Source organism: Lynx canadensis, chromosome B3, assembly GCF_007474595.2.
Source record: "Lynx canadensis isolate LIC74 chromosome B3, mLynCan4.pri.v2, whole genome shotgun sequence".
In the NCBI taxonomy this organism is placed as follows: domain Eukaryota; kingdom Metazoa; phylum Chordata; class Mammalia; order Carnivora; family Felidae; genus Lynx; species Lynx canadensis.
In genome coordinates, this window is record NC_044308.2 from 82,993,838 (window position 1) to 83,020,309 (window position 26,472).

A 26,472-nucleotide genomic window follows, 5' to 3' on the forward strand; every position below is an offset into this window, starting at 1 on the left:
TTTGTCAAAGGGAAGGAGTCCACTAAGTATTTTGTTCCCTGTCCCTTAGCTGATTCCAGGAGAAATATTACAGAGCAAGGTGACAAGGTAACCGCTAGTGGAAGTGACTTGTAAACTCTCTTGTCATCCTACCTCCTACCTATCTTCTAACGGTGGGATTCTGTCATCTGAACAAATCTTTCAAAATGAAGTGACGATTTTTAAGTCATAAGCTGCATCTTAGTGTGGTTCAACTTCACAAACGCTGTGACCATTTCTTTCCATTGACTTACACATATTAGCTACATAACCTTTGTTGTGAGTGGGGGCAGTATTGTTATTAAGTCCAACTGTCAAAGTTCAAATCCTAACTCCATCACTAACTAGGGCAGACATGTCACCTGCCTTCGCAAAGCCTCAATTTCCTTGTGTATAAAATGTAGATAATAATATAATTACCTCAAATGATACTTGTGAAAATTCAAAGAGATAATACATGCAAACTGCTTAGCACATGTTGCTTAATAAATGGACGGTATCCTGACCAAAAGCTTGCCTGTCATGTAATTTGTAATGTAATCATGTAATGTGACTTTTGAAATGTTTTCAGAACCCACCTAGTCAGAGGAGGAGGTTGGACACTACCCACGGTCTCTGACCATTGGGACTCTGAAAACGGATCAGGAAACCTGGAGTCCAGATGTCACACACATACACACACACGCGTGTGCACGCGCCCACACACACGTTCACATAGACATACACACATTTAATACATATATAAATATATATGTATTTCATATAGACATTTGGAGCTCAAAAAAGAGTTCAGTATTTTAGGAAACTGAAACTATTGCTGAGATATGAGATGATCCATTTCTCTACCAGAATTTTACATGCTTCTTCCACCTTTCTCTATTTCAAAATTACGCCATTAATTTAGTGTTGCCACATACCTTGATCTCAGAGTGGGTTTCCTGTCTTTCCCAATTCTCAGCCTTTGTAAAAAACCACGAATCGTGGAAACTTCTTTTTCTGTGCAAGCATCGCTTGCACAGCCTACCTGGGTTAGAGATAAATAAAGGGAAACAAAAGACCTAAGGGGGGGCGGAAGGTATACAATGCACTTTGATCGCAAGCATTTGAAACAAATGTGTTCGCTGTTTGAGTGCTGGATTGCAGTTGGAGTCCATGACGATTTACACCACTCGTCACACTGACAATGCAACCTCCCTTTGGAAAGTGGGCGAAGGTTCCAGAAGCTACAGATGATGTAGAGCATCCTTCTCTCCCCACTCCCCTCCTTTTGTTTCCATTTCAGGAGTTGTAATAGAAACCAGGTCTATCACAATAAAACTTGAATATAGAGTTTTGAAGAAAAAAAAAAGGATTACAGTTTGTAAGGTTTCAGCCTATAATCATTCACCCATAATGTATTGACTTTTTCTATTTGTTCTACCACAATAGGCGCTGAGAGTGAGAAGGGCATAATCCTTTATTAATTAGCAAATTATTGATGTCCACAGTAGTTCCAGTGGTGATTTTACTTGTTCTTCATATGGAGACCCTTTTTTCTCTTGTTTCATTACAATTTCCATTCCTGTTCAGCTATTTAATGGAGAATCTGGCTGATTTAATCTCTTAAACTACTGAATCCACAAAATAAAAATAAAAATGAAGGCAACAGCTCATAAAATCAGCACGACCTGATTTTGTACACGAATATGATGTATCTTGGTCAAAATGACAGAGACATAAGGAAGTCCTTGAAATAAAGGAAAGCTTGTGGTCTTAATTTAGGCCTTTAGTTTGTTCACGTACAGGGCCCTAGTAGAAGATCTTAGGACTTCGGTTAAACAGGAAGAAAAACATGGTTTTAAATTCAGTGTATGTTGCTTTGTATCAGATGCCCTATTCATTAAACCTCTGGCATATGTTTATTAACTTAATTATATATTTATTTTTTCCTGCAGTCCCTGGATGGCTTTGTATTTGCACTAAATCAAGAAGGAAAATTTTTGTACATTTCTGAAACCGTCTCCATCTACCTAGGCCTCTCACAAGTAAGTAAAACAATTTAGATTCTCGACAGAGATTGTGAAGCCTCCTTCGGCCTTGTGCTTTTCCTTCTTCAAGGGGTATTCTGTTTGGCATGAATTATCACATGTATTCTTTAATGGCTCTGCCTGACTCTTCTTGCAAAGTCGGTGAGAAAATTCTGTCAGTTCGAAACGTTCGGAATAAACTTGTACTCAAAAACTTTAGTTCCCCCCCTCCCCGCCCCCCCCCCCAAGGATCATTATTAATTTATTGAGAACAAATGAAGTTTCTTCCCTCAGTTGTTTTGAACTTTGAAACCTCTGTGCCCGGTAGGAGAGGGACACACTAATAGTGCTTCCCTTGTGTCCTATTACTGGATGTTTATGGAGTACCCTGCATTATCCTGGGAGCTGACACAATGACAGGAGTCATTTGGAGTCAAGAAATGCTGAAAGAGACCATTAAAATGTGTTGCAGGGAGGGTCCCAGCAAGGATCTGTTTTGCTGCCTTTGCAAATGCTTCCTAACGCTGAAAGGCAATTTCATAAAATAAGATAGCCTTTCGTTATGTGCACTTTAATTACTCGTACGTGTCTGTCAGAGGTTGAAAACAAAGAAGATGGAGGCAGCTGAGGTAAGGGACAAAATCCTAGATGTCCGTTCTTGATATTCCCCTGGAACACAAAAATTTTACTTCCGTTGGATTCCAGGACGTAGGTTGCATCTACGGAATGCCAAAATCCCCTGAAGAAAAGTTGGCGATTCCACTAATTATCCAGATGTTTTTTTTTCCTCTCGTAAAAGTGCCGAACATCTGGATACTTGTGCCCATACAGGTGATTGGCTGAGTTTGACCCTTTTCATCTGGTGACTTGGCATGAGGAAAACACAGCCTCGGTGGGAGGGATTTTGTGTGTATGTGATGATCTGCCAAGTTGGATAATCTACTTCTCATTCAGTTGCCCCTTGGAGCTAAAGATGGAGATAAGATTTGTCTCTCTCCTCTTAAGCAAGACCCACCCCAGACTCATTGCTTCCGCAAGTTGGCACTGCTCTAAGGAGGCACCCAGCACGGCTGGAACATTTTGGCTGTTAGTGAGTTTGCTGGGTAATAGCTAAATTGAGAAAGACACTGGGAAATAATAAAGAAAGATATTTGGCATTTGAGGAGGTTTGGAGGAGGGGGAGGGATGCTGCCAAATGTGATTATTTACTGTTGAGAATCCAAGCAAGGGTCCATTAACTCTTCCTTGAAGAACGCGCGAAGCTATTGGCTATAGTTTATAGAGTAATTCTATTTTATGTGGGTTTCAGCAAACCAAATGATAGAAACTGGGCTATTGTTAACTCACTGTTAGCATTCTTGCATCTTATTGAAATCTCTGGTTTTGTAATAGCCTTTAATAGACTCTAAGCCTCATCTTAATCTGTTTAGGACCTAGTTTTGAGAATCTTCAGGTTTGAAACGGGTGTGCCCACTATGTGAGTATCTTACAGGACTGGAAACACCACTGTTTGTTGTTCTGCGATGCCCATATTCATCTGTTTTATGCACAGTATCCAACAAAGTTTAATAAGCCAGTGAAGAAGAAGGATGAATAATTAGTTTAAGCAGGTAAATGCTAATTAGGGAACTCCTGAAAAGCATCCATTATACACTAGCTCAAAACACATTTTACAGCCCTGGTTAGTGGTGTAATCCAAATTCTGTCAAGGCAACTGCATTTTCTGTAATTGAGATGTGTATGTTTGCTTTGCATAACAGATGGCTCTGTATGCTTAGACTGATAGCTAGGAAAATAATAATTGCATTATTCTGGCCAAAAGAATATTAGCTCTTGGGTTTTGGCCATTTCAGTCAGTCCTCCTGCCAGCACAGCATATGCACATATATGGATTGGATTTTCAAGGAAATTGATGCATCTGGAATAGTGTGGCCATCTGAAATATCATCTGTTCAAGAAAGATTTGGCTTTAACCCTGTGCTGGGTTCTCCTTAAAAGCAGTATATTTCACTGCTTTTCTACTGTAACATTAAGTCAATCTTTTCTTAAAATCTGAAACAAATAATTGAGGTTTCTGCAGAGTAAAGCAGCTGTGTAGACGTTTTGCAGCAGGTGGCACGTTCTGTCCGGTCATTCCCTGCTTCTTTTATGGGATGGGTTTTACAGTGTGGATCAGTAGTCAGCAAGTCAGCATCTTGACTTAACCAGGGGCAGACGCCAACCCCAACGTGCTGTACCCTCAGTGGTAGATGGGTTCATTGCCGCCAGCAATGGTGGAGACTATGAGGTACAAGACAGAGGTCTTCAGTTGGAGGCACTGTGCAAGTGAAATGGTGAAGGGTACATCACGAGAAGGTGACGTTTGCAAATGCCGATGTAGGTGTTAACATTGAAAACTAAAGTTTAAAAACACTTCTGGATTAATGTGAAAATAATCTGCTAAGAACATGGCCTGTTTTTAAAAATTAATTCTCCAACTTTGGGAAGGAATTTCCAACCCAGTAAATGTTGTGTTCTCAGTCCCAATAGGGTACTTGAGACTTAACCCTTTCCAACTTTCTTCAGTGACTTCTTGAAGTTGCCGGGTCACGGGGTACTCATGGGGGACATACGATGCACAATGTACTCACAGTTATTCGGTTAAGTAAATACTTAATTTTTTACACATGAGCGCACACACACGTAGACACGCACAAACACGCCCATAATTGAATGCTAACCAAATGTGCTATTTGTAACCTACAACTTTGGCTCAGAAGTTATCCCATGAAATTCTAGACAGAGATAAGGAGTCTGTGAAATTATGGCCCCTCCGTTTCTTTTTAAATAGTTTCATTAAATAAAGGCGATGTATGGCTGTATCACCAAAGATGTACCCAGTCAAACTGTTAAGGAATATTGTGAGCATGCCAGTTCGTTAGAGCATAGTTATGCCTACATTTGTAGCTCTCAAAATATCCCTTCCTCAGTTTTATATTCCTTCAACATGTAAATAAATATGGTGCCTTTAAAGTGGCTTATGTCCAGGAAAGAATTAAGATTTTATTTTGACTCATGAGAAAATTAAGTAGAGAGACTTGTCCTGAGCTCTGTTGTATAGCATGAATATAGAGACAATCAGAGTGGGTTTTTCCTCTATACTCTGTTGAGTGAAACAGCTCCTGGTTTCCAGCGTGTATGTGTGGCAGTTATTCTCTGTAAAGTCCTTTCATGTTATCGTGATGGCAGGAATGAAGGGATCCGTGATGACGTTCAGACCAATTCAGCAGCCCTTTTGACTCTGCCAGAGATATATATTTAAAGCAACATTCAAGGTGTGCTTTCAGGTTGTAGAAATATGCACTCTTGGAGTGCCAGGGTGGTTCAGTGAGTTAAGCATCCAACTCTTTATTTTGGCTCAGGTCGTGGTCTCACCATTCGTGAGTTCAAGTCTGCTTGGGATTCTCTCTCTTCCTCTCTCTCTGCTCCCCTCCATGCTTGCTTTCTCTCTCTCTCAAAATAAGTAAATAAACATTAAAAAAAGAAATAGAGGTGCCTGGGTGGCTCAGTCAGTTAAGTGTCTGACTCTTGATCTAGGCTCAGGTCATGATCTCACAGTTCGTGAGTTTGAGCCCTGCATCGAGCTTTGCACTGTCATTGCAGAACCTGCTTGAGATTCTCTCTCTCCCTCTCTTTCTGTCTCTCTGCATCTCATGCTGTCTCTCCATCTCGGAATAAATAAACTTTAAAAAAAATTAAATAAAATAAAAAGAAACATGCACTGTTGACTTACTTCCCTAGATAAAGATGATTCCTAGTTACTCACCATGAAGCCCTATCTTAAAAAAAAAAAAAGAGCCCCAAATATCATTAATGAGTTTGGTTTGCATGGGATTTAAATGCCTTCTTATACCTGGCAGATAGCCTTCAGAGCTGCTAAAGACAGCTCTAATCCATAGGTATAATGGAATAGGCATAAGTGAAAATGAAGAAAGAAAACAAAGTGTATTCCCTAACACTGAAAATGTAATAATAATACATAGCCTGATTTTATGAAATCTCTTCCGGTATGCCTGGGGCTTAATTGTCAACGGATCCAAAAGAGACTTAATACGATAAATTGTAAAAAATGCTTGTTTGATATAGGACCTAAAACTTGGAGAAATATTCATTTGTTGGCTTATGTCCTCCTCTTTCCACAAAGAAAATAGCTTATATAAATGTATATAATAAAAAAAAAAAAGACAATGGCTAAACAGAGCTAAGGTATAAGGAAAAAGAAAAGACAAAAATAAGTCATTTGTTACCACATAGTAGGAGCACACAATAGAGTCTCTAAGAGGGTTATAAGTGATCTGATAAAGCTTCAAATTTATCTGTGAGCTTCCTGGTAACCAAAGCAAAAAAAGGAAATACAGCCATTCATCAAAAAATAAGGAAACATCACTTTTTATGGAAAGCAAAGTTTTTCTGGGACTGCAGTATAAGAATAAATCTCAAATATGATCTCCATGGCGGCTAATATGTGGATTATGACATGTTGATTTGCTTCCATTGGAGTTCACATCCAGAGCAAGGCTGTGTGGATCATATAACAAACATGAACAAACATATTTCAAATTTCATGAGCAGACAGAGGACTCTTCCCACCCCCTCAGGTGGTGTGCCAGAGACCATTTTGAGAGTGATTTTCTGATATCCAGGTCTTATAATAGCATTGACTAATTTGATGTTTTATGTGCTTTTATAAATCAGCTTTCCCTCACCCAAACACAAATCCTGCATTTACTCTTAAATACTGATGAGAACTTTAACATTATAGTTGCCAGGGGCAGAGGACATGGGTCCCAGTTAACCAGAGGATAAAAATGGACTTACATTTTTTAAGAACATTTTTCTTTGAAAGTGGGGTGAGAGATGATGATTCTGATGCACACCCGTGCCAGCAAAATGTTTTCAATTTAGCATAGAGTCTTATTTAAAATAAAGTGGGATCTAGAACACACTGGGAGATGAACAGATTTTTTACCCCGTGATATCAATAGAAAATACCCTACAACCAGCTAATCACTCTCTTGAGATGCCTCCTAATTCCACCCCCCAACCCCACCTGCCTCCAGTGCCCAGCTTGCCTGAGTCACTTCTCCTCATCACATCCCCATCCTGGTGGAAGATCCCTCCTTGCTGTCATAAGCCAGAGAGAAGAGAGCCACAGACAAGCTTACAAAACTGGCTTGTTCCAAGGCAGCTTGCAGAAAGGGGCAGGGTGGTCGCAGAAAGAAGGGCTAATAGAGGTGAGGGTGAAAAGGGGGAAATGATTGTTTTACGTTTAGTCTTTTTTTTTTAAAGCCATGCGGATATATTTATCACAAACTCCTTTTCCCCATCCTGTTGTTCATCTCCATATTTTAGGTTTCTCTGCATTTGTTATATAGAATGGCAAATAAAATTACAGCGACAGCACACAAGTACAAGGTCAAATAAATGACAGAGCTCAGTCTATTTGTGAAGCTATTCTGAAAGGGAACCATGGTGCCAAATGTGGTTTATTTGAATAATAAAGAAGAATTAGATTCCCCTGATAACTTGGCCGAGGGCCAATAAATCACTGGAGGTTAAAGACGCGTTGCAACTGCCATGTCTTTCTTTTGCTTTTGGAAAGTGCACCCTCAACTCTTCCGTTCTACATTTTTTCAATGCAAATCGAGTTGAGGTTAGTATGTGGTTAATATCCTCATTTCCATGCTTGTAAAAGATATATATATATATATATATTGCTTTAGAGGGGGGGAATAAAGTAGACATTAGCTTTCCTTACAAGTTACTACTCTTGTTTGGCATCATCACATAGATATCTGGATCTAAAGACCAAAAAAAAAAGGTATTAGTTCAACACAGCACAGGGCTTTTAATAATGGGGCTATGTGGTAGCATTTTTTCGGTTGGCGTTCTAAATTTAGGCAACACTGAGATAACTCCTTGAATAAATGAGTATACATAGCCCGCCAAATATTGCTTTGTGGCCCCTGTCTTAAAAATCTTGCTAGTAGACATACCTTAACTTGAAGAAAAAAAAAAGAAAGAGAAAGAAAAATGTGTAATTTTCCACAGCTTGTATGTTTTTTTTCCCCCCCAGCAAGTCTGCATTTTTCTCCTGTACTAATCATAAAAAGTTCATCACTTCTTGGTGTAACAAAGAAAAATGCCCTTTTGAATGAGGAAGCTCTGAGGGTTTAGAGACTATTGAGAAAATATAAGTATCAAAATAATTCAGAAACAGTACAAGGCACAGTGGCACATTATCAATTTACAACATTTAAATTGATAAATGCTTGGTGGTGAAGGCCTACAAGGGCACTTTGAAAAGCAAATAGCGACCTGGTGAAGAAATTGATTTTTCCCCCCCGAAAATGACTGCATGATGCATCATTTGACTGCATGCTGTCCGAGTGCTTGACAGAGATAATCTCAGCAATCCCACGGGTGACCTTATCGTTCTCACCAGGGCAACTTTGTCTACGTTCTGACTTTGTGCATGTCAAGGTTCCTCCCTGCAGGATCCTTGGGGGAAAAAGTTCCTCTGTTCGATCCAGATATTGAACTGCTCATTCTTCCCCCTTTTCCTCCCCCGTCCCCTGCTCCCAAATAGGCAAACACGCCTCTTTATTTTATCCATAATTATGAATGAGCCGGGCAGAACACAGCAGCTCCGCACCCTGTATCTTTGTTGAAGGCCTTATTACCTTTTAGGTCACAGAGTTCTAGGTGATAATTTATATGAGCAGGGATCTTGTTATCAGAAAGAGTAGAAAGATTCCCTAATGTTCCCCTATCGTACCGTCCCATCTTTAGCAAAATGTCAAAAGCTAGCCTGTTTCTTTCCTCCTTGTACTTGCGAGGGTTTTGTTTTGTTTTGTTTTGTTTTGTTTTGTTTTGTTTTGTTTTGTTTTGTTTCCTTTCGTTTCATTTCCTCCCCTCCAGGTTCGACACAGAAAGCTTCTGAACCTGTTTTAATCCATACCCTTTAGTCTTTAATAATGTTGTTTCCTCACCCTCCAGGGATTCGAGGTGTTTCTCCTGTAACTTTAAAATTATGTAATAGTGACACGAGGCCCGGATCACGAGTGACCCAGTGCCATTGGGCCTCGTGTCCCAGTGAGAGCCTCTGTTGCAAAGAGCTGATGTAACCCGTGAGGCTTCCTCAGGACCACCGGTGTTCAGAAAATGTTTTTTTTTCTGCTGGAGAGGAGTAATTGACAATTTTTTATGCTTAAAATTTTTCTGTTGATGTACGTGCATGTGTGTGTGTGTGCGCCTGTCTGTTTATCAGTAATCTTCCTGCCACACGGCTTGTCGTTGGTAATTACAATTCTTGATTAGCCACTTCTTGAAAGCAGCAAATACCCTGCCTGGTTTGGCACCCTCAAGCTACAGTCCCCACCGGCTTTGACACCCTCAGTTCACCATATTCAACCCCTTTTACCTCCTTCTTTCATCCACAACATTAATTCTGAGTGAACAAGACGTGCTTCCTTGCTTTTGACAAGATTTGCTGCAGTCTCATGCGACAAAAACCCAACACTCATTCCAGATTCAGAAAGTAGGATTTATAACAGCATTTTAATTTAATGTTGGATGTCGAACATATAAAGAGATCACAGTAGTACTAGAGCTGAAAATTGATGCCTTTTTTATTAGTGTCCTCTCAGAAGTGGGTGAGACGCTGTTTGTGCAGTGGAGCACAGAGGAGCACAGTCAGATGAATGAGGATATGCTATCTGCAAGGAATCATATTTCAAGCCACTGTCGGCCTCTATTGATGTGCTCAGAGTTGAAAGGTTATGCTAGTAAATGCCATCCGAATTTCCAGCATTAGAAATCGGTAGAATAATCTGCTGGCTGTCACTTTATGCTCAGCCTAAATGCACTGCGCGGCGATGTTTTACTTATTTTAACTCGAAATTAATTTCTTATTGCTGGTGCATTTCTTTCTCTCTCCCAGGCATTCATCAGTCCCCAAATGGGACCGATTTTTAACACGCCATCTGAGTAAACCAAAATCTCTGAGAGAAAATGAAGGAAATCCGCATCATCATACATGAGAATTATAGTCTTCTTATTTATTCCTTTGAACATATTTCACCAGGCACTGAGACTAAAACACAGGAAGTCCTGTCTGCAATGGGGGCTTTTCTAGTCAGACTGTATCACAGCATCACAAGACAATAAAACGTAGGCTCACCATTTTCAGATGTATAATCTGAAGACCTTTTACGTGGCTTCTTAATTTCTGCAGTTAATATGATCCGGAGAAAAAAAGAAAATGAAGTGTCTTCATTTTATGGGATTGGGAAATACAAAGCCAGGGGAAAAAAAAATACTTTTTGAGGGGCTAGCTTGTTTTATTTGTGTGGATAAAATGGTAGTTTCATTTTTGCTTTTAAAGTAGAGCACTGAGCAAAAAAGTAAGATGGAGAAGAAAATTTAGTCATCATTCTAAGTCTGTAATTTATTCATTTTTAAATAATGAAATGGTGTTTTTTCTGAATTAACCCATGTATTATTCATGCAGGCGTTGGCAATGTAATATCCCTGGTTTTCTGGAAAGCAATGTACATTTCTTTGCCTGACAAGCAGTATTTTCTATATGGTATTAATTTAATGGCTTATTTTATTATGCAAAGTTGGAAAGTAAAGATAATTTCTGTCTATAACGTGGTGCTTATATAGGCAATATATGCAAAATAATACCTCTGCACCTACACCAGCTATCCTCGCTCACTTAGCCTGGCCCCTGTGAGAGTGAAGAGGGAAGGCACAGTGCTCATATGAAGAATAAGAAATAACTTGACCTCTGGGGAAGGAGGTCATAGAATCGTTAAATTCATGTGAAATCCAAATTTCATTTCTACACGCACACATTCAATCTATATTGGGTTTTCGCTCTTACATAAGAAGACATGGTTTTCATGACAGGAGTAACATGGCGACAATTTCAGTGATAATTTCAGTAGGAATATAATAAGGAAATTGACTTTAGGTTTTTGCATAAGTTCTAGAACTAGGCTGATAACCTGAGAATCGATGCCAGTTTTAGACAACAAATGCCCTGTGGCTTTTATCCTTGTTGTTCCTCAGTCCCCTTTGGATGACTGTCCAAGATGCAATGTCTTTTTCCTAAGTGGTCATTTTTAAAGAGACCGAGAACAATTGTTTCAGTGATTTAGAGCATCCTTTGATGTGCACGCCTATATACATATATGAATGTGTAAGTTGCTTTCTTTCTGATTTGGCTTTTATGCCTACTGCATTTTTGTCTACTGATGGAAATAATTTCCAAAATGATTCACTAAAACAACAAACCAGGTTTTCCTTTGGGTGTCTCCTCCCCTTTCAGCCTCCTACAACAGCAAATTTACCACATTCAGTAATAAACAAAAACTTCCTCTGATGCTGTTAAATTGACATATGCCGGCAGATTATATCTACTACTTTCAATAACTACGCAAACTTTCCAAGAGCAAGAGAACGTATGCAGAAGGAACTTTTTCTTGGGAAGGAAAAAAAAAAGTGATTTGGGATAGGATTTTTTTCAGGGCAAGTTATGGCCTTTTGCAGAGGCAACAGAAAATACCTTTGTACCAGGTGTGACACTTTGTAGATCTCAGAAGTGTATCAGTATTGCAGGATTTGAATTCAGGTAAAGAACCATGCATTCCATTTAGTGTTTTCTTCTACGTTTTAGAGAAGCAAGCTTTGTATCAAGCAGCCTCCTCCCTTCTGGCCTCTCTCCCCGATAGGAGCCTTGCTTTAGAACCACAGGCAATCCCTTTTAGTAATGCTTCACCAAGGAAACAATAGAAGATTGACTCTCGATTAGGAAAGAGCTAAGGCTTTAAGGAACATAAACACATACACGAAGTACGTGAACCTCTGAGTTTTATTATTACTCTGTAGTCTCTCTGGACTTCCAGGTGTTTGTTCCTACCGTACTTTATTAGATGCTTAGATCTGGTTCATCAAAGTCCCTAATTGTTGAACTTGATACTTTGGAGAGCTTAAAAAACATTTGCGCAAAAGTACTTGTCTATATATCTGAGAAGTGCAGAGAAATGTTTCCAGAAAACAGGAATGGTCGCATTAGCTAGGATCTGGTTCTTTCCCATGAACTGTGCTGGCTTGCTTTCTTTTAAGAAATGTCGAGGCTAGCAAAATTGTGAAATGACAAGACAAAAATTATTTGTGTTGTGAAACGTTCCTGTAAGTGGTGAGTTTCTTTCTTGCTTTTAAATATCTGTGCAGAGAATCATTACTCCTTGATGAAATCAAAAGGAAAGGGGTAGAGGAAACAGGCACAAAAATTAAAGTGTTCGGAGGCATTTCACTTTAAGATCAATCAGCAGCGACTATGTGGAAATGAGGTTATTCTGGCAGACAACTTCTGAAGAGCAAGCTGGGCTCACCATTCCTAGTTAAGTATGGGGATCTCCTCAACCTGAGTGTCCCAGTGTAATAGGGCTCTTATTTGCAACCCCCTGGTTCTGACGAGGGAAACATGATCAGACTGTGTACTCTAGTTGGCCAGGATCACTTTGAGCTGCTGTGCTGCAGAGGCTTAGCATGCTTGTGATGTCCTGTCTGCATGTCTGTGGGAATGACAAAAGTCTGCACATCCCTCAGGACAGAAGATGCAAATTACAGGAAAATAAGAGGTGAGACTGGGAACCAATTCCCTGAAATAAAAAAATAAATAAATAAATAAGAAAGGAAAAAAGTAAAAAAAAAAAAACAAAAACATAATTTTTCCAGTTCATTAATTAAAATTGACATTGCAGGGTTTGCAAAGACCAGGAAACGACTGCGCCATTTCACCACATTTCAAAACCTTTTCACTTGAGCAGACAAGTAAATCATGCAATTACTGGGACTCATTCAGCTCTTTAGTAAAAACACAGGCCTGCAACCTTGGGTGTAACATACATTGAAATTAGAAGAGTTGAACTGAAGATATTTCTAAAATGTCACAACTGCTCTGTGACACTGGATGATATGTTTATCCATTCATTATCACTGAGAACACCTGGGGCGGTGCTCAGGAAATCAGATAGTGCCTTTTAAAATAATTATAAAAGAAGCATAGATTAGCAAGCTGAGGGGGAAATAGACAATCCTGAATCACGATGCTCCTAATTTTGATCTGTTTGGGGGCATCAGCTTCCAAGTCACAACAGTGTAATAACTGACTGCAACTGTCAGCAGCACTGAGGAGAGAGAGTGCCAAGTAGGACTATTTCTAAAAAGCAAATGTTTTCCTGGAGATGAAATCCCAAGCATTCATTTTCTGTTTAGAAAATTAAAACACCACATCCATTGGTGGTGTTTCTGGTGTCAGTTTCTGGCTTGATCCTTTTGTCTTTGGAGAAATAGGAGACAGCGCTCCGGACTGAGATCCAGGAGACCTGGTTCTGGTCTTGCCTCTGCTGCTAATCAGGCAAGGGACCTTCCAGAAGCCTGGATCTTAATTTTTCTTAAGTGTGAAATGAGGGGGGTGATTTCTCAGGCTCCTTCTTCTTTAAAACCTGTGCTCTCTGAAATTCATTCAACACTGGACGTTTTCTCCTAAGCACTAGGGTAGGGGTGGAGGAGGGGAGCCTGGAAGAAGTAGGCTATTTTATTTTTAACCTTCAAAGGAATTTAGTTGAGCAGATGCTACCCTGAACTAGTCAGAGTAGAAAAGAAATGATATGGCTTTTAAAGGGCACATCTAGCATATCTACTGGGGTAAAGTAATTCTGGCAATGCTTCAAAGGATATAACTTTTGATGGTAAAGTAGGTAGGTTATGGAATGAAATCACATATGGCAGGCTGTCAAAGTCTCCTACACTTTCAGTACATTTATATAAGTGCAAATGGAGGCTGCTTAGATGGGGCAATTTCCTGCTAAGACTGCTCTCAGATTATCTGATATTATTTGACTAAATTATCTCTGTAGAAGCTGAGGACAACTTTTATGATCAAATATTTTGAAATTAGTTTTCCTCGTTGGCAGATTATCTGAAATATGAATTGCTCTCGTTTGAGCACTTGAAATTGAAAGGCTCTGGTAATAGCAATTATAGAAAAACAAGGGTACTGAAGTGCTGTATATCACGCTGAAGGGAATATGTTTATAGGTCAGTGATGTCAATAACTGTAGTTCTCCCAGATACCTCGCCGTTACCCTTTTATCCTGGACTAATTCAAAGGACAGACTGACTTTCTTCTTAACAAGGGTATTTCATTCATTTGTGAATAAGTACTGATTTTATTGACTCTAGACACTTAAACATGGTCAATTCATATTTATTACATTTCCCAAACCTTTCATAGGGTGTCTGAGGATCTAAAATGTATGAACACACTGAAATGTATAAAATTCTAAATAATTCTGAGCTATTATTATCTATATGATTGACTTGTGTATTCCTGGTGTCCTCTCTGCAAAGCCGTGGCATAACTACGTGGATCTTCTCTGCTCACGTTTATAACTTCCTGATGAACAATAATTATAAGTAACATTTATGAAGCCATTACCCTGTGCCAGGCATTGTTCTAAGCACTTTCCTGCCATTAAAGTTTGTAACGCACCATTGTTAGGCCTGGTGACTATCCCTATTTTACAGATAAGACTCAGAGAGGTAAAACAGCAGGTCATACATCTAGAAAGTGGCAGAACCTGAGTTTAAACCCATCCCACTTTAAAACCATCCCACCTCAAAGCACTCATTATTAACCGTTAATGCCAGCTGCCTCTGGGAAGTTTTAGGTAATTAACAAATAGAACTATTCAAGGTTTATGGGTTAAGAGAAACTGAGACTTAGAGCAATTAAGCATCCTGCTTAGTATCATAAAATAGTTATTCTCACAATGCCACTGTATATAAATGAACTTCTGAAAACATCGGTAAAGTTATATAGTTATATCCAAAACTTCTGATGTTGCACATTATGAGAAATACTCTAAGATTCGATAGCAGGCCCAGTAATCAAGAACAAGGGTCTAAACACAGCATACCCATGTTATTTGCCACACATTTAATGTGTCTTCAATCATGCCAGCATTCGGCTAGTACTGAGTGACCCACATGTGTCCAAAATTGTGCTAAAAACTGGTGTTGTTAGGCATAGTTCCTGCCTGCTCAAGGACCCAGTGTCTTCTCTTCAAGATGCCATAGGCATGGCAACCAACTTGCACTGACCTGTGGAGCGTCGATCTCAAATATTTTAATGAATAATGAATGTCACACATTACAGTCAAGAGATGCACTATAAACCACAGGAGCAAAGAATGTGGGTAACTAACTCTTCCTGGAGGAGTTTGAAATGGATTTACTCCGTTTATTTATTATCATTAATAATAATGATAATAATAATGATAATATAATAATAATAATAATAAATGATTTTTAGGTCAGGCCTTGATGGGCATTTTCCACATGGAAAAGGGGAAAGTGGTATTCCAGGCAAAGGGAGGCATGTTTGCAAAGTCCTTGCTTATAGTAAGAGAGGAGTCTGGGAAGTTAGGACAGGGCCAGATTGAAAATGGTGTTGTAGGAAGCTAAGGAAATTGGACTTTCTCCTTTAGATTCTGGGGAACCATGAAATGCTTTAAAGGGAAAAGTGAAATAATAGATCTGTGCTTCAGGGCCAAAAAATTTTATTCTGGAAAAAAAAATAGAAGATAGGTGGCATCTTACAATTAAAAGGCAGATAAATGGCCCAAGGAAAAGATGAAAATCAAATTACAATAGGCACACCAGTAGAAAAAAAGAAAAGGGGATGGATTTGAGAGGCCTTTTTCAGATAAGATCAATGCTTGGTGACTGATCCAATGTGGTGGAAAGCAGGAAGGAAGTGCATTTTTAAAACTCAGTTCCAATTTAGACATGTGGCATTTGAGAAACTTGTGGGATGGCCTGTTGGATAAACAGGCTTGAGAGCTGGAAATAATGGGTTTAAACTTACAGGTTGGGCAGTGGTTAGCATGTAGATTGTACCTGGACGAGAAAAGGTAGATGAGTTTCCTAAGGATCTTGAATTTGCAGTTCAAGAAGGAGGGAGTAGGGGCCACTAAGAAAGTAATCCTGAGAAGATCCAAATTTACTGAGAGGCAGAGAAAGAGAAGGTACTATATAAAATGAAGTAGAAATGATCAGAAAGTGGGGCACGTGGGTGGCTCAGTCTATTAAGCATCGAACTTTGGCTCAGGTCACGATCTGAGTTTTGGCTTGTGAGTTTGGGCCCCACTTCAGGCTCTGTGCTGACGGCTCAGAACCTAGAGCCTGCTTCAGATTCTGTGTGTGTCTCTCTCACCCTCCCCAGCTCACGCTCGCTCACTCTCTGTCTCTCTCAAAAATAAATATTTTAAAAAAATGTTTTAAAAGAAATTATCAGAAAGTGACCTGGAGCATCTCTTCCTCAAGAAGAACCTGGAAGATGTCATTAGAAAGGTCAAAGGAAAAGAAATTTTTCAGAAAGGATGTGATCATGTGCCTGAAAGTTAGAATACTATGAGGACAGGAAAAAGCCATTGCATCCAGCAGTTAGATTACTAGCGATGTGAATGTCATCACTAACACCATGAAGGCTGATACCAAAATGCAGCGGGTTGTTGAATGAGCCGTACAAATGTATCTAGTTGTATTAGCCTCTCTTCTAAGCGGTTCAGGGGTAATGTGGTTGGGTAGCAGATGGGGAAGGTGGTTTGGGAGAGACGCAGGGCTGCTAGATCTCATTTTTCAGCTTCTTTGAGTTGAACATTAGGTTGAGAAGTTCGGCATGCAGAAAACATATATTAAAGATTCAAAAAAGGGATAATCTTTGGACCCAGGACTCAAAAGGATAAGCTTAGTAGTGTGAAGGCCATGAACCTGAAGAAATAAAAAGGAGTATTTCTTGCTTCTGCTGGAGAGAATTTGAGGTATGGAGGAGGAGAAGTGAGGAGGTATGAATTTGAGGTATGGAGGAGAATTTGAGGTATTTGAGGAGATTGGAGGTAGAGGTGGGGAAGGAGAGAGATTTGTTTTTGTTTTAGAGGAATTCATCGTGTTGCTCACTGGGTAAAGGTGAGGCCAGAAAAAAATCTAGGTAGTTGCCTTTGCTGGGATTGATCAGCCTTGGTCCATCCACACAAGGGTGCAACAGACAGAGATAAGAAGTACCAGTGGGGGTAGCGGTAAGGAAAGATCAAAGCAGGAAAGTCCAGTCAAGGTCAAGGCCAGGGTAACTCCCTTTTCTGTCAAACCCAATGTAGGTATCTCCCATGAGCCAAAAATCCTAGGATACTCTGGAGGGAGAATGGATTCAACAGTGGGCCAACACCTTGTGCAATTAACTAGCACCGTTTAATGTAGCTCATTAACCACCACTGTAGTCTGCCAGCGCTGACGTTTCCACTGGTAACAGATGCTGAGGTCCACTCAGAATATCAGAAGCCAAGATTCAAGGGTTGTATTCACTAATCCCCCTACTAACATCTGATCATTTGTATAGAAAGGAAAAAAAAATGGAGAAAGTACTTTCTGTTAATATTGTTAACTTTGAAATCCCATCTTTGCTTCCTTTTCTGCTTCCGTTAAACCTCATATGAGCAGCCCATATGATGGATGATTTTGCAAGTCTCTCTTTGACTTTGTAGATTTTCCATTGGTCTTTAATATTCTCTCTGAAGACGGAGGCTCTCACATTGCTGTTCTGCTCATCTGTTTCTCCAACCGATCCGTACATGATTGGTAAAGAATATCTTCAGGAGGCACAATGTCTGAGAACATTACAGTCCTTCACTGAGCTCTTAGTGAAGGAAGTGATTTGTTTGTTTTGTTGTTTGGAGTTTATTTCATGGTGAAAAAAGAAGCCTTTCTAACTGTTCTGTTTAATTGTCACTGGTTATTAAATAGACATCTGTTTAATAATTATAAGTAGACTTCTTATGTCTACCGGAGTGATGATTTGGTTCACCTCAGAGTAGGTGATACAGAAAATATAAATTCAAGATCTGGAGAAAGAGTCTCAATCCTGCTTTTTGTTTCTTCAGAACGAGAATAGAATAAAGGAAATAAGGAAAGGGAGTGGAGAGAGAGAGAGGGGAAGCTAAGAAAGAATGAATTATTGTTAGTCCCCCCCACCAACCCCTTACAGCCCACCTTAACCCTTGGTTTGCCAAGTACAAACCGACGACAATTGGCATTTTACAAATATCTAAATGGAATGTATAAAGTAAGCCATGATATATGCCTGCTTGCAAAAGTGAGCCTATTAAATGAAACAAATGCCATCCGTGTCTGTTTCCAGCTGAGGTTATAATGTGTGGGGTGGTCGTGAGAGCCAGTTTCCCTTGCCTTCGGTGTCATAAACCACAGTTTATGGTACCATATGAATTTGTAGAGCTGATTGTTTTATTATATTTGAGTGTAAGTTTTTCATCCCTTTCAGTTCTGCCACCATTCTGGGAGAATACAGGTTTTGTGCTGATACGATGTTTCCCAGCTCTAGGCATGGCCTACCCCTACAACTGACTGTAATTTACTTTTTGGTGTCTGTCGCCTTGAGCTTGCCTTCTGACTAGCTTGTTGAATGATGTGCTAATCCATTATATTTTTCAGACAAGTGTATCGACCAGTATAAACAGACTGGAGGGCACAAGCCTAAATGAAAGCTATACTTCCCTGAATCATTTAAAAAGCTCCTGCTTGGTGGCAGTGCAAAATAACTTGGCTCCGTACATTAAGTAAAGGGGAGGGAGATCTCAATAAATAAAACAAAAAATTGAAATATCCCTGCCTACAGGAGCTTAGTCCAAGTCTCAGATGTTCACCTTCATTCACCTCTATTTTTGTTTAACATGATCAGAAGGGGCCACTTTAAAATGTCCTCTTCTAATACAAATCCAGAGTGAACCACAGCATTCAGCATCTCCTGCCACTGGTGAGCATCCTACCTGATCCTCAAGTGTCTTTCACCTGACGTCACTTGCATAACTGTAGCATGTTGATAAACAGCAGAGAGCAGGCACTCCGGAGGAATGGCAGCCCAAAAATGAAACTTTAGCTCCGCCCCTTCTGAGTCTCTCCCTTTTTCAGAGATGTGAGAGCGGATGGCCAAATGGGTTGAGGGAAAGTAAGTTTCAAATTAATCTTCCATTTAAAAAAAAAGAAGGGTCATCCGAGCCTAAGCCCTTCGATTTACAAGACCAAAGCCATGAGGTGAAGATTTACTGGTCGAAATGGGAGTCAAGATACGGTAGCCGCTGAAGCTTGTGGTCGGTACATTGAGATTTAGCCTGGCACCAAGTAACGTTTTGGAAAAGGTGTTCTTCAACAAAAAATACAGCACAACCACAGGAAAGCAATTCCCTGATGATAAACAAAGGCTCAGTTTTTTTTCTGACACCTTTGATGCCTGTTACTTTTACAAAGAGTTGCATTGGGAATTACTCCTATCTCTTCAGGTTACCAGTATAAAAAATATCAATCCATTCTTCCCAAATCTCTTGCTCTCTGCTTCCTGAGGTTTGAGAGGCATACTGTGTATTTTTTGCATTGGATTTATTCTTCGTGGCCAGATGCAGACCATGATAGACCCTTCAGTCTGCAGAAAGAGGGGGAGGTTTCAGAACACATTCCTGAACGTTTCATTGGATGGTCATGGTCATCATGTAAGGCTAAGTATGAGGCTTTTATGCCCATTTGACAGATGCAGAAACTAAAACTACCCCTAGTGAATGGCCAAGGTCATAGACTTCCCACTTCCTTTCCTGTCAGAGGTACCCAAGCAACACTGAGACTTTTTACTCTCCTGCTAGGGAGGGGAAGCCAAACTGAGCATGGCATGGTCTCTCTTTCCTCTATCCTGATGTAGCAAATGCTGTCAGGCCACCAACAATCCAGCCCCCAAAGAGCTTTGCTCTTTGAGGGAGATAGAGGAAATTAAAACGTTGTTGAACGAGAATGTTTGTGGAGATCTTGAGCCATAGCCCTTAGGACAGTTTAAAATTCCGAGCCTGCACATGCACAGACCTGTATAAGGAGAATCAGTGAATAAATCCTTCCCTCAATTCCAAAAGCAAATAAAAGGACCTTTGTGGCCACACACAACCCTTCTTTGATCTCTGGTGCAGTATCTCTCAGCTTTGTACCTATTTTAAACATACTACATGGAATTTGAAATTCACTTCTGGGCCTTCGACAGCCTGTTGGGTCAGCGTGTTCTTTCTAGTTATTTCTAAAAGAAATTACTGCCCACAGCTCTCTTTGCTATTTTGAGAATTCTAAACTCACTCTTCCTTCACCTCCTCCTCCCATCATGAATCGGATGAACTACTGCTAGCCATCCGCTGCTCACTCAGAGGTTTGGCCAATGGGCCTGGTAACCTATCCTGCATTTATCAAGGGCACTGAATAGTTATTGACTGACTGACTGAATGACTGGATGAATATCCTCCAACTTCCATAGAGTATTTTCCTCATATGAATAATCCTGCATTCGGGGGGAGTTTTAATGAGATTGTCCATTCTGAACTTTGTTTCAATCTTCCACATTAACGGACTGAGGGGAGGCATGACTAGGATCACTTGTAGTTTAGGAAGACTGGTTTGATGGGCCAACTGAGTCATCATCTAATCAAACCAGGGGGAAAAACAAACAGAGTTACCTTTCCTCACAGAACAACACATTCAAATAATGGAGTTCAAATATTATCGACGTTGACATAGCAGGAAATGGGAATGAATTTATATTTATCGAGAATAGACTATGCACCAGGCTCAGTGTTAGCAGCAGTAGCATTAACAACAGCAGCAAATTATATCTGTTCAAGCAAATGTATATTCCAGAAACTATACTAAATGTGTGACTTCTCAGTTAATACAACAATGATATGAGGTAGACCCTATCAACAATAGCTTCATGAGGTAGATTTCATCATTCCCATTTTAATTTTTATTTTTGAGAGAGAGAGAGAGAGCGCGTGCATGAGTGGGGGAGGGGCAGAGAGAGAGGGAGACATAGAATCTGAAGCAGGCTCCAGGCTCTGAGCTATCAACACAGAGCCCAACACAGCACTTGGATCGTGACCTGAGCTGAAGTCAGATTCTTATCCAACTGAGCCACCCAGGTACCCCCTCCCCCCCCCCACACACATCATTCCTATTTTATCCAGAGTAACCAGTACCAGCTGAAGAGCTCTAACCTCTCTGATGAAAAAGTAAGGGTGTTTGGTCAGGCTTTATGGGGAAAATGAATCCCAGGATGTGTCTTGAATGTAAGTCCTCTAATTCACACATCTCAGTAATCAGACCTCATACCAAAGTGAATAAACAAATACAAAAATAAATCTCCTTTGGATTCAAATAATAAACCTTTGCAATCAGAGAAACATCATATTTTATTGGATGATTTGGGCTGGGCAGTTGAATGAGCTATAGGATCTCACTATGTGACTTGACAGATTTCATATCTCAGTTCCTTGGTATTTTCACCTGTAAAACAAGAATAATTATTCAAGCTCTCTATATATTATAATGAGAGATGATAAAGATTGATGGAATATAGATGCATAGAATGAAAGATTCAGAATAAATGTACTCCTGAGTTCATAGATCTGCTATTACTAATAATGGAATTGTCTTACTCAGAAATAGTGTCCCTATTTGGTTGTACATTTAATTATGAGTCATCTTTTTCCCCCTCATTCAACCAATATATATTAGACATCTACTCAGTGGCACTATGGGGAATAAAAAGATAAAGAAGTCAGTCTCAATCTAGAAGTTAAAAAAATAACTAATGTAATAAAATATGTACCTTGATTTTTTTTTTAAAGCTGCCAAAGTTGGCAATAAAGCTCTTGTTGTGTCTCCATGATGCCAAACATCAAGGAAAAATGGAAAAGTTCAAGCAGTAATACAGATGTTTCAAAACATCTGGATGTTTGCTATCCTGTAGATTTACCGTATGGATCTCCTACAAAGCTCTTCCGTTGTAGTTCAGGCTTTCATAATTAATTTGATGTTCTGTTTTTTGTGCTTCGTAGACCAGCTCTTTTACTAAAATCCCTTTTGTCGGTCATAAAAGACTAAACCTTTTGTACTTGATGGCCTTAAAGCTACAGCTGCAATGTGTATAAACCCACGTGCTATGCTTAGTGATAGCTTTTTAATATATTTTAAGTGTTCTGGGAGTTGGCCATGAGGCAAACTAGGTAAGTGCTAACAGGGCTTATACTCAAGCCAGTTAGAGGCCATGGGAGCAGGCTTCCTGAGTGGAGGTTTTAGAGCCACCAATCCCTTCTTGATCCATTGGGCAAAGGGAAGAAGCTGCCAAAGGTGTGATGTGAAAGCTGGTATCTCAGACATGTCAGATAAAAAACCATTGTTTGCTGTGAACCTAATCCGATGCTTAATAATTTCCTTCTAAGATGACTCCAGGGCAGGAAGGGGGAAGGGAAATAATTACAGGGGAACCGAGAGAGGCCAGATGGCAGATGTGTTTGAAAGGCCTGACAGTGACCTGTGGGCTTTGAATGCTGGGGAGCCTTTTGCATCTCCTTTACCCCAGCCTGCAGACTTCCAGCCAGGGTAGTTACCCTCAGTCCCCGCAGGGCAGTACAGAACCAGGTGTGGCTGCCTGCTGCCTCATTTCCTTGCAACTGAGGCCATCATCTTCCTGACTATAAAACAAAATGGCTCGGCTCACTCTAAGTTTTCTTGGAAAAAATCTCATTCTTATTCATATCTGCTGGAAGCCCCAACTCTGGCCTAGAACTAACTATGCTTTGTTTAATTTTGTTGGTTTTATTCCCCCCCCCCAAAATGGCTCATGTTGTTTTAATTACTTTCTGTCAGTACTTGGAAGAGCTGGTTTTGAAGTAGCTGTCCATTCCCTCCCCCTGCCAAACATGGTGATCCGTTTATGCTTCTAAACCCAAGGATTCATCCACACATCAAAATATGTGAACCTTAGCAAGATAAAAGCTGTCCAAACCTGATTTTGTTTCTACACAGATGGCTATAAACATGACACTGGGATATTAGTCTTGGCTTTTCTTGACAGACCTGAAAATTGGCCATGCAGAACTGTTTAAAATTGGTAGGAAAAACTTACCCTGAAGTTTACTGTTGATGAACACAAGAGAAAGCACGTAATTAATGGAAATGCATGTCAGAATAAAGAAAAATGTGTTATTCCCTTCACTTCTGAGTCCTAGCCAAAGGTGTTGAATAAAGCTGATACTTCAGAGGTACAAAGGGGACTGCTCTCATTTTAGTGAAGTAAAAATTTGTGTTAGAATTTACATGTGCACTAATGAATTTATACCCTGAAAAGTCTTTTAATTAAAATAGATTTCTTAATTACAAAAGTAACACAGAACAAAAAATCAAATAGTAAAGACTAATAAGAGATAATATCACATCCATTCAGAAGAATAGAGTATAAACATTTTGATGTGTGCCTTCTCAGATACCTCTTTATGGATTTATATTTACATATTTCTTGTATTTGTTACTGCTGTGACTCTTTGACAATTTAAAATATAGAGTTTTTTCATTGTTGATAACTTCACTTACCAAGTATTGGCTGCATAGTATTTCTTTTCTAAAAATATGATATAATTTATTTAACCAGGCTGTTACTATTGAACATTTAGGTCATTTCCAATTTTGTACCACTGCAAACTATATCTTTTAAATGTCTTTGCAGGGAAATTTTTACATGTGTTCCTATTATTATGTTGTCTGGATAAATTTCCAGAAATTCAGTCAAAAGGATAATATGTCTTAAGAGATTTTTATACATTTGGCCCAATTGACTTCAAGAAAGATGGTACTGGGGCACCTGGGGGCGTTAAGCGTATGACTCTTGACTTTGGCTCAGTCATGATCTCACAGTTCTTGAGTTCTAGCCCCACATGGGCTCTGCACTGGCAATGTGGAGCCTGCTTGGGATTCTCTGCCCCCCCCCCCCCCGCCCCTCCCCAACTCACTCTCTGTCTCTCAAAAATATATAAACATTTTTTAAATTAAAAAAATATGGTACTTGGGGCGCCTGGGTGGTGCAGTCGGTTAAGCGTCCGACTTCAGCCAGGTCACGATCTCGCGGTCTGTGAGTTCGAGCCCTGCGTCAGGCTCTGGGCTGACGGCTCAGAGCCTGGAGCCTGTTTCCGATTCTGTGTCTCCCTCTCTCTCTGCCCCTCCCCTGTTGATGCTCTGTCTCTCTCTGTCCCAAAAATAAATAAACGTTGAAAAAAAAATTAAAAAAAAAAAAATATGGTACTAATTGACTTTCTCCCAGCACTGTATTTGATAGTCCATTTCTTCAAACCCTTGCTAGCACTACGTTTTGTCTTTTAAAAAAACGTGATAAGTTGAAGGAGAAATGGCATTCTCTTGTTTTCCAAGAAGTTTCATAGTGTCTTGTCTAACTTTGAATAGATGATTGCTCAAATGTTCCATAGCTCTTACCGAACGCACATGCCTGGGAGACTGATGTGTAGAGTGGCCATGCTGGTCTCATTTGCTGTAGCATTTCCACAGGACCCCGTGGCATTCCTGGAGTCTGCACAACATAATATTATTATCCCATTATCTGTGGGATAATTATCCCATTATTATCCCATGTCTGTGACCGGCTCTGTCTTGTGCTTCTATTCTAGTTTTGTGTTCATTCTGGAAAGGACAGAGTAACAATCTACACCATCTAAAGAGTTGTTTTACCCCAACTCTTGCTCTCTGAAATCATCGTGTCTCTTTTTTATGTATTTGTCTACTTCTGTACAGCACCTTTTAAGTTTTGAAGATTCTTCTCAGAAAGAAATGCAAACTTCACAGTGGATATTAAGATAATGTTTCACCTGACAGAAAAACAAAGCAGGCTTTAGTTCCTATAACTAATGAGGACATCTTTGTCTTAAATCGCAACTTCAGAAAAAGTTCTGTAAAAAAGCACATGGAGATCATAAAACATCTGAAATGATAAAGGCATCTAAATGAACTAGTTGATTTTAGTTAGAAAATAAATGCTTTTCCTTACCTCAAAGCTTCCCTTAGTGCTAGATATTTAAAGTTTTTGATACTGTTTTTTAGTGCTAGGGGATAGCATGTGACCTGTCACTGTCAGCACTGTTATTAAAATGGACAAGAAAAATCCTGTACTGAACCTTGGATGGGCCCTAAGCACTACAGAAAGCCATAGCCTTCTACCACCTCATTTATTTATGTGAGTTGAGAGGATGAAAATTAACAATGGATCTCTCCATCCAGGCTACTCTTAGGGGTTGGAGGGTTCTAGGTTCTAACATTGTATAATTGTAAGACATTCTTCTCAGTTTTGTCTAAGGACAGAGAAAGAACGAGTTAAGAGTCATGCCTTGTATGGCCAGTATGATAGCAAGCATTCACTCAAGTAAACCTACCCTGTTCAGGGTTCCCATCATATCTGCAAAGTATCTGGTTTAGGGCAACAGAGTTGCAACCTGAGAGTGGGGAGGCTAAGACATTGTCTCCCGTGCCTCAAAATGAGAAAGGAAACATACAGGTGACCATAAAATTGTCCTTTGCTATATGTAAGTATCCGTGCTTAGTGGTATTTTAATAAAGATATGCAATATCTTTCAGCAAACAATAATCCCCTAAGAGTTGACCTATGAAGGAAAAAAGATGAGCTAATGGCATATCAATTATTAATACCTTATCTAGTGAATGTTTAGGCATTGTGCAGACCTGCAACTCCCACAGTGGAGAAAATAATCCTTTTTTTTTTTTTTCTTCCTCCCAATCTGTGTTAGGTCTTACTGGGAAGGAGAACAGTACCCAGTTTTAAGAGAAACTTGAAGATTTTAAGAGACTATGCATATGTAGTCAGAAAGGAAAAGGGCAGATGTCAAATAGCATTTTGAAAACCTAAGTAATAGTGATTTAAGAAGAGTATCAGATTGAAGTTGAAGAAATTATATTTACTCCACACAGCTGTGCCATAGTTGAAACTAGTTATAAAATACGTAAGGTTAACCTCTTCATAGTTCAAAAGTTCTTCACTTTGGGTCCAAAGACCAACGTGGAGTCTGTAGATAGACTTGAGAGTCGGTGAATTTGAATGGGGAAAAAAATCACTTTAATTTTACTAATCTCGGGGCGCCTGGGTGGCGCAGTCGGTTAAGCGTCCGACTTCAGCCAGGTCACGATCTCGCGGTCCGTGAGTTCGAGCCCCGCGTCGGGCTCTGGGTTGATGGCTCGGAGCCTGGAGCCTGTTTCCGATTCTGTGTCTCCCTCTCTCTGCCCCTCGCCCATTCATGCTCTGTCTCTCTCTGTCCCAAAAATAAATAAACGTTGAAAAAAAAAATTTAATTTTACTAATCTCTAATTGAAATTTAGCAGTTCTTTCTGTTATGAATGTAGACTACAAGCCACGGTACTGTGAGTAGTACTTGCATTTGTT

General features: G+C 39.8%; 1 protein-coding gene across 1 annotated transcript in view; it reads left to right on the top strand.

Moving 5' to 3' along the window:
• NPAS3 (neuronal PAS domain protein 3) overlaps positions 1-26,472 on the top strand; it is a 751,527-nt gene that overhangs the window by 511,849 nt on the left and 213,206 nt on the right. The window contains exon 5 of the mRNA XM_032593522.1: positions 1,953-2,042. Coding sequence (XP_032449413.1) covers positions 1,953-2,042 — 90 coding nt within the window. The remainder of the gene's footprint in view (positions 1-1,952; positions 2,043-26,472) is intronic.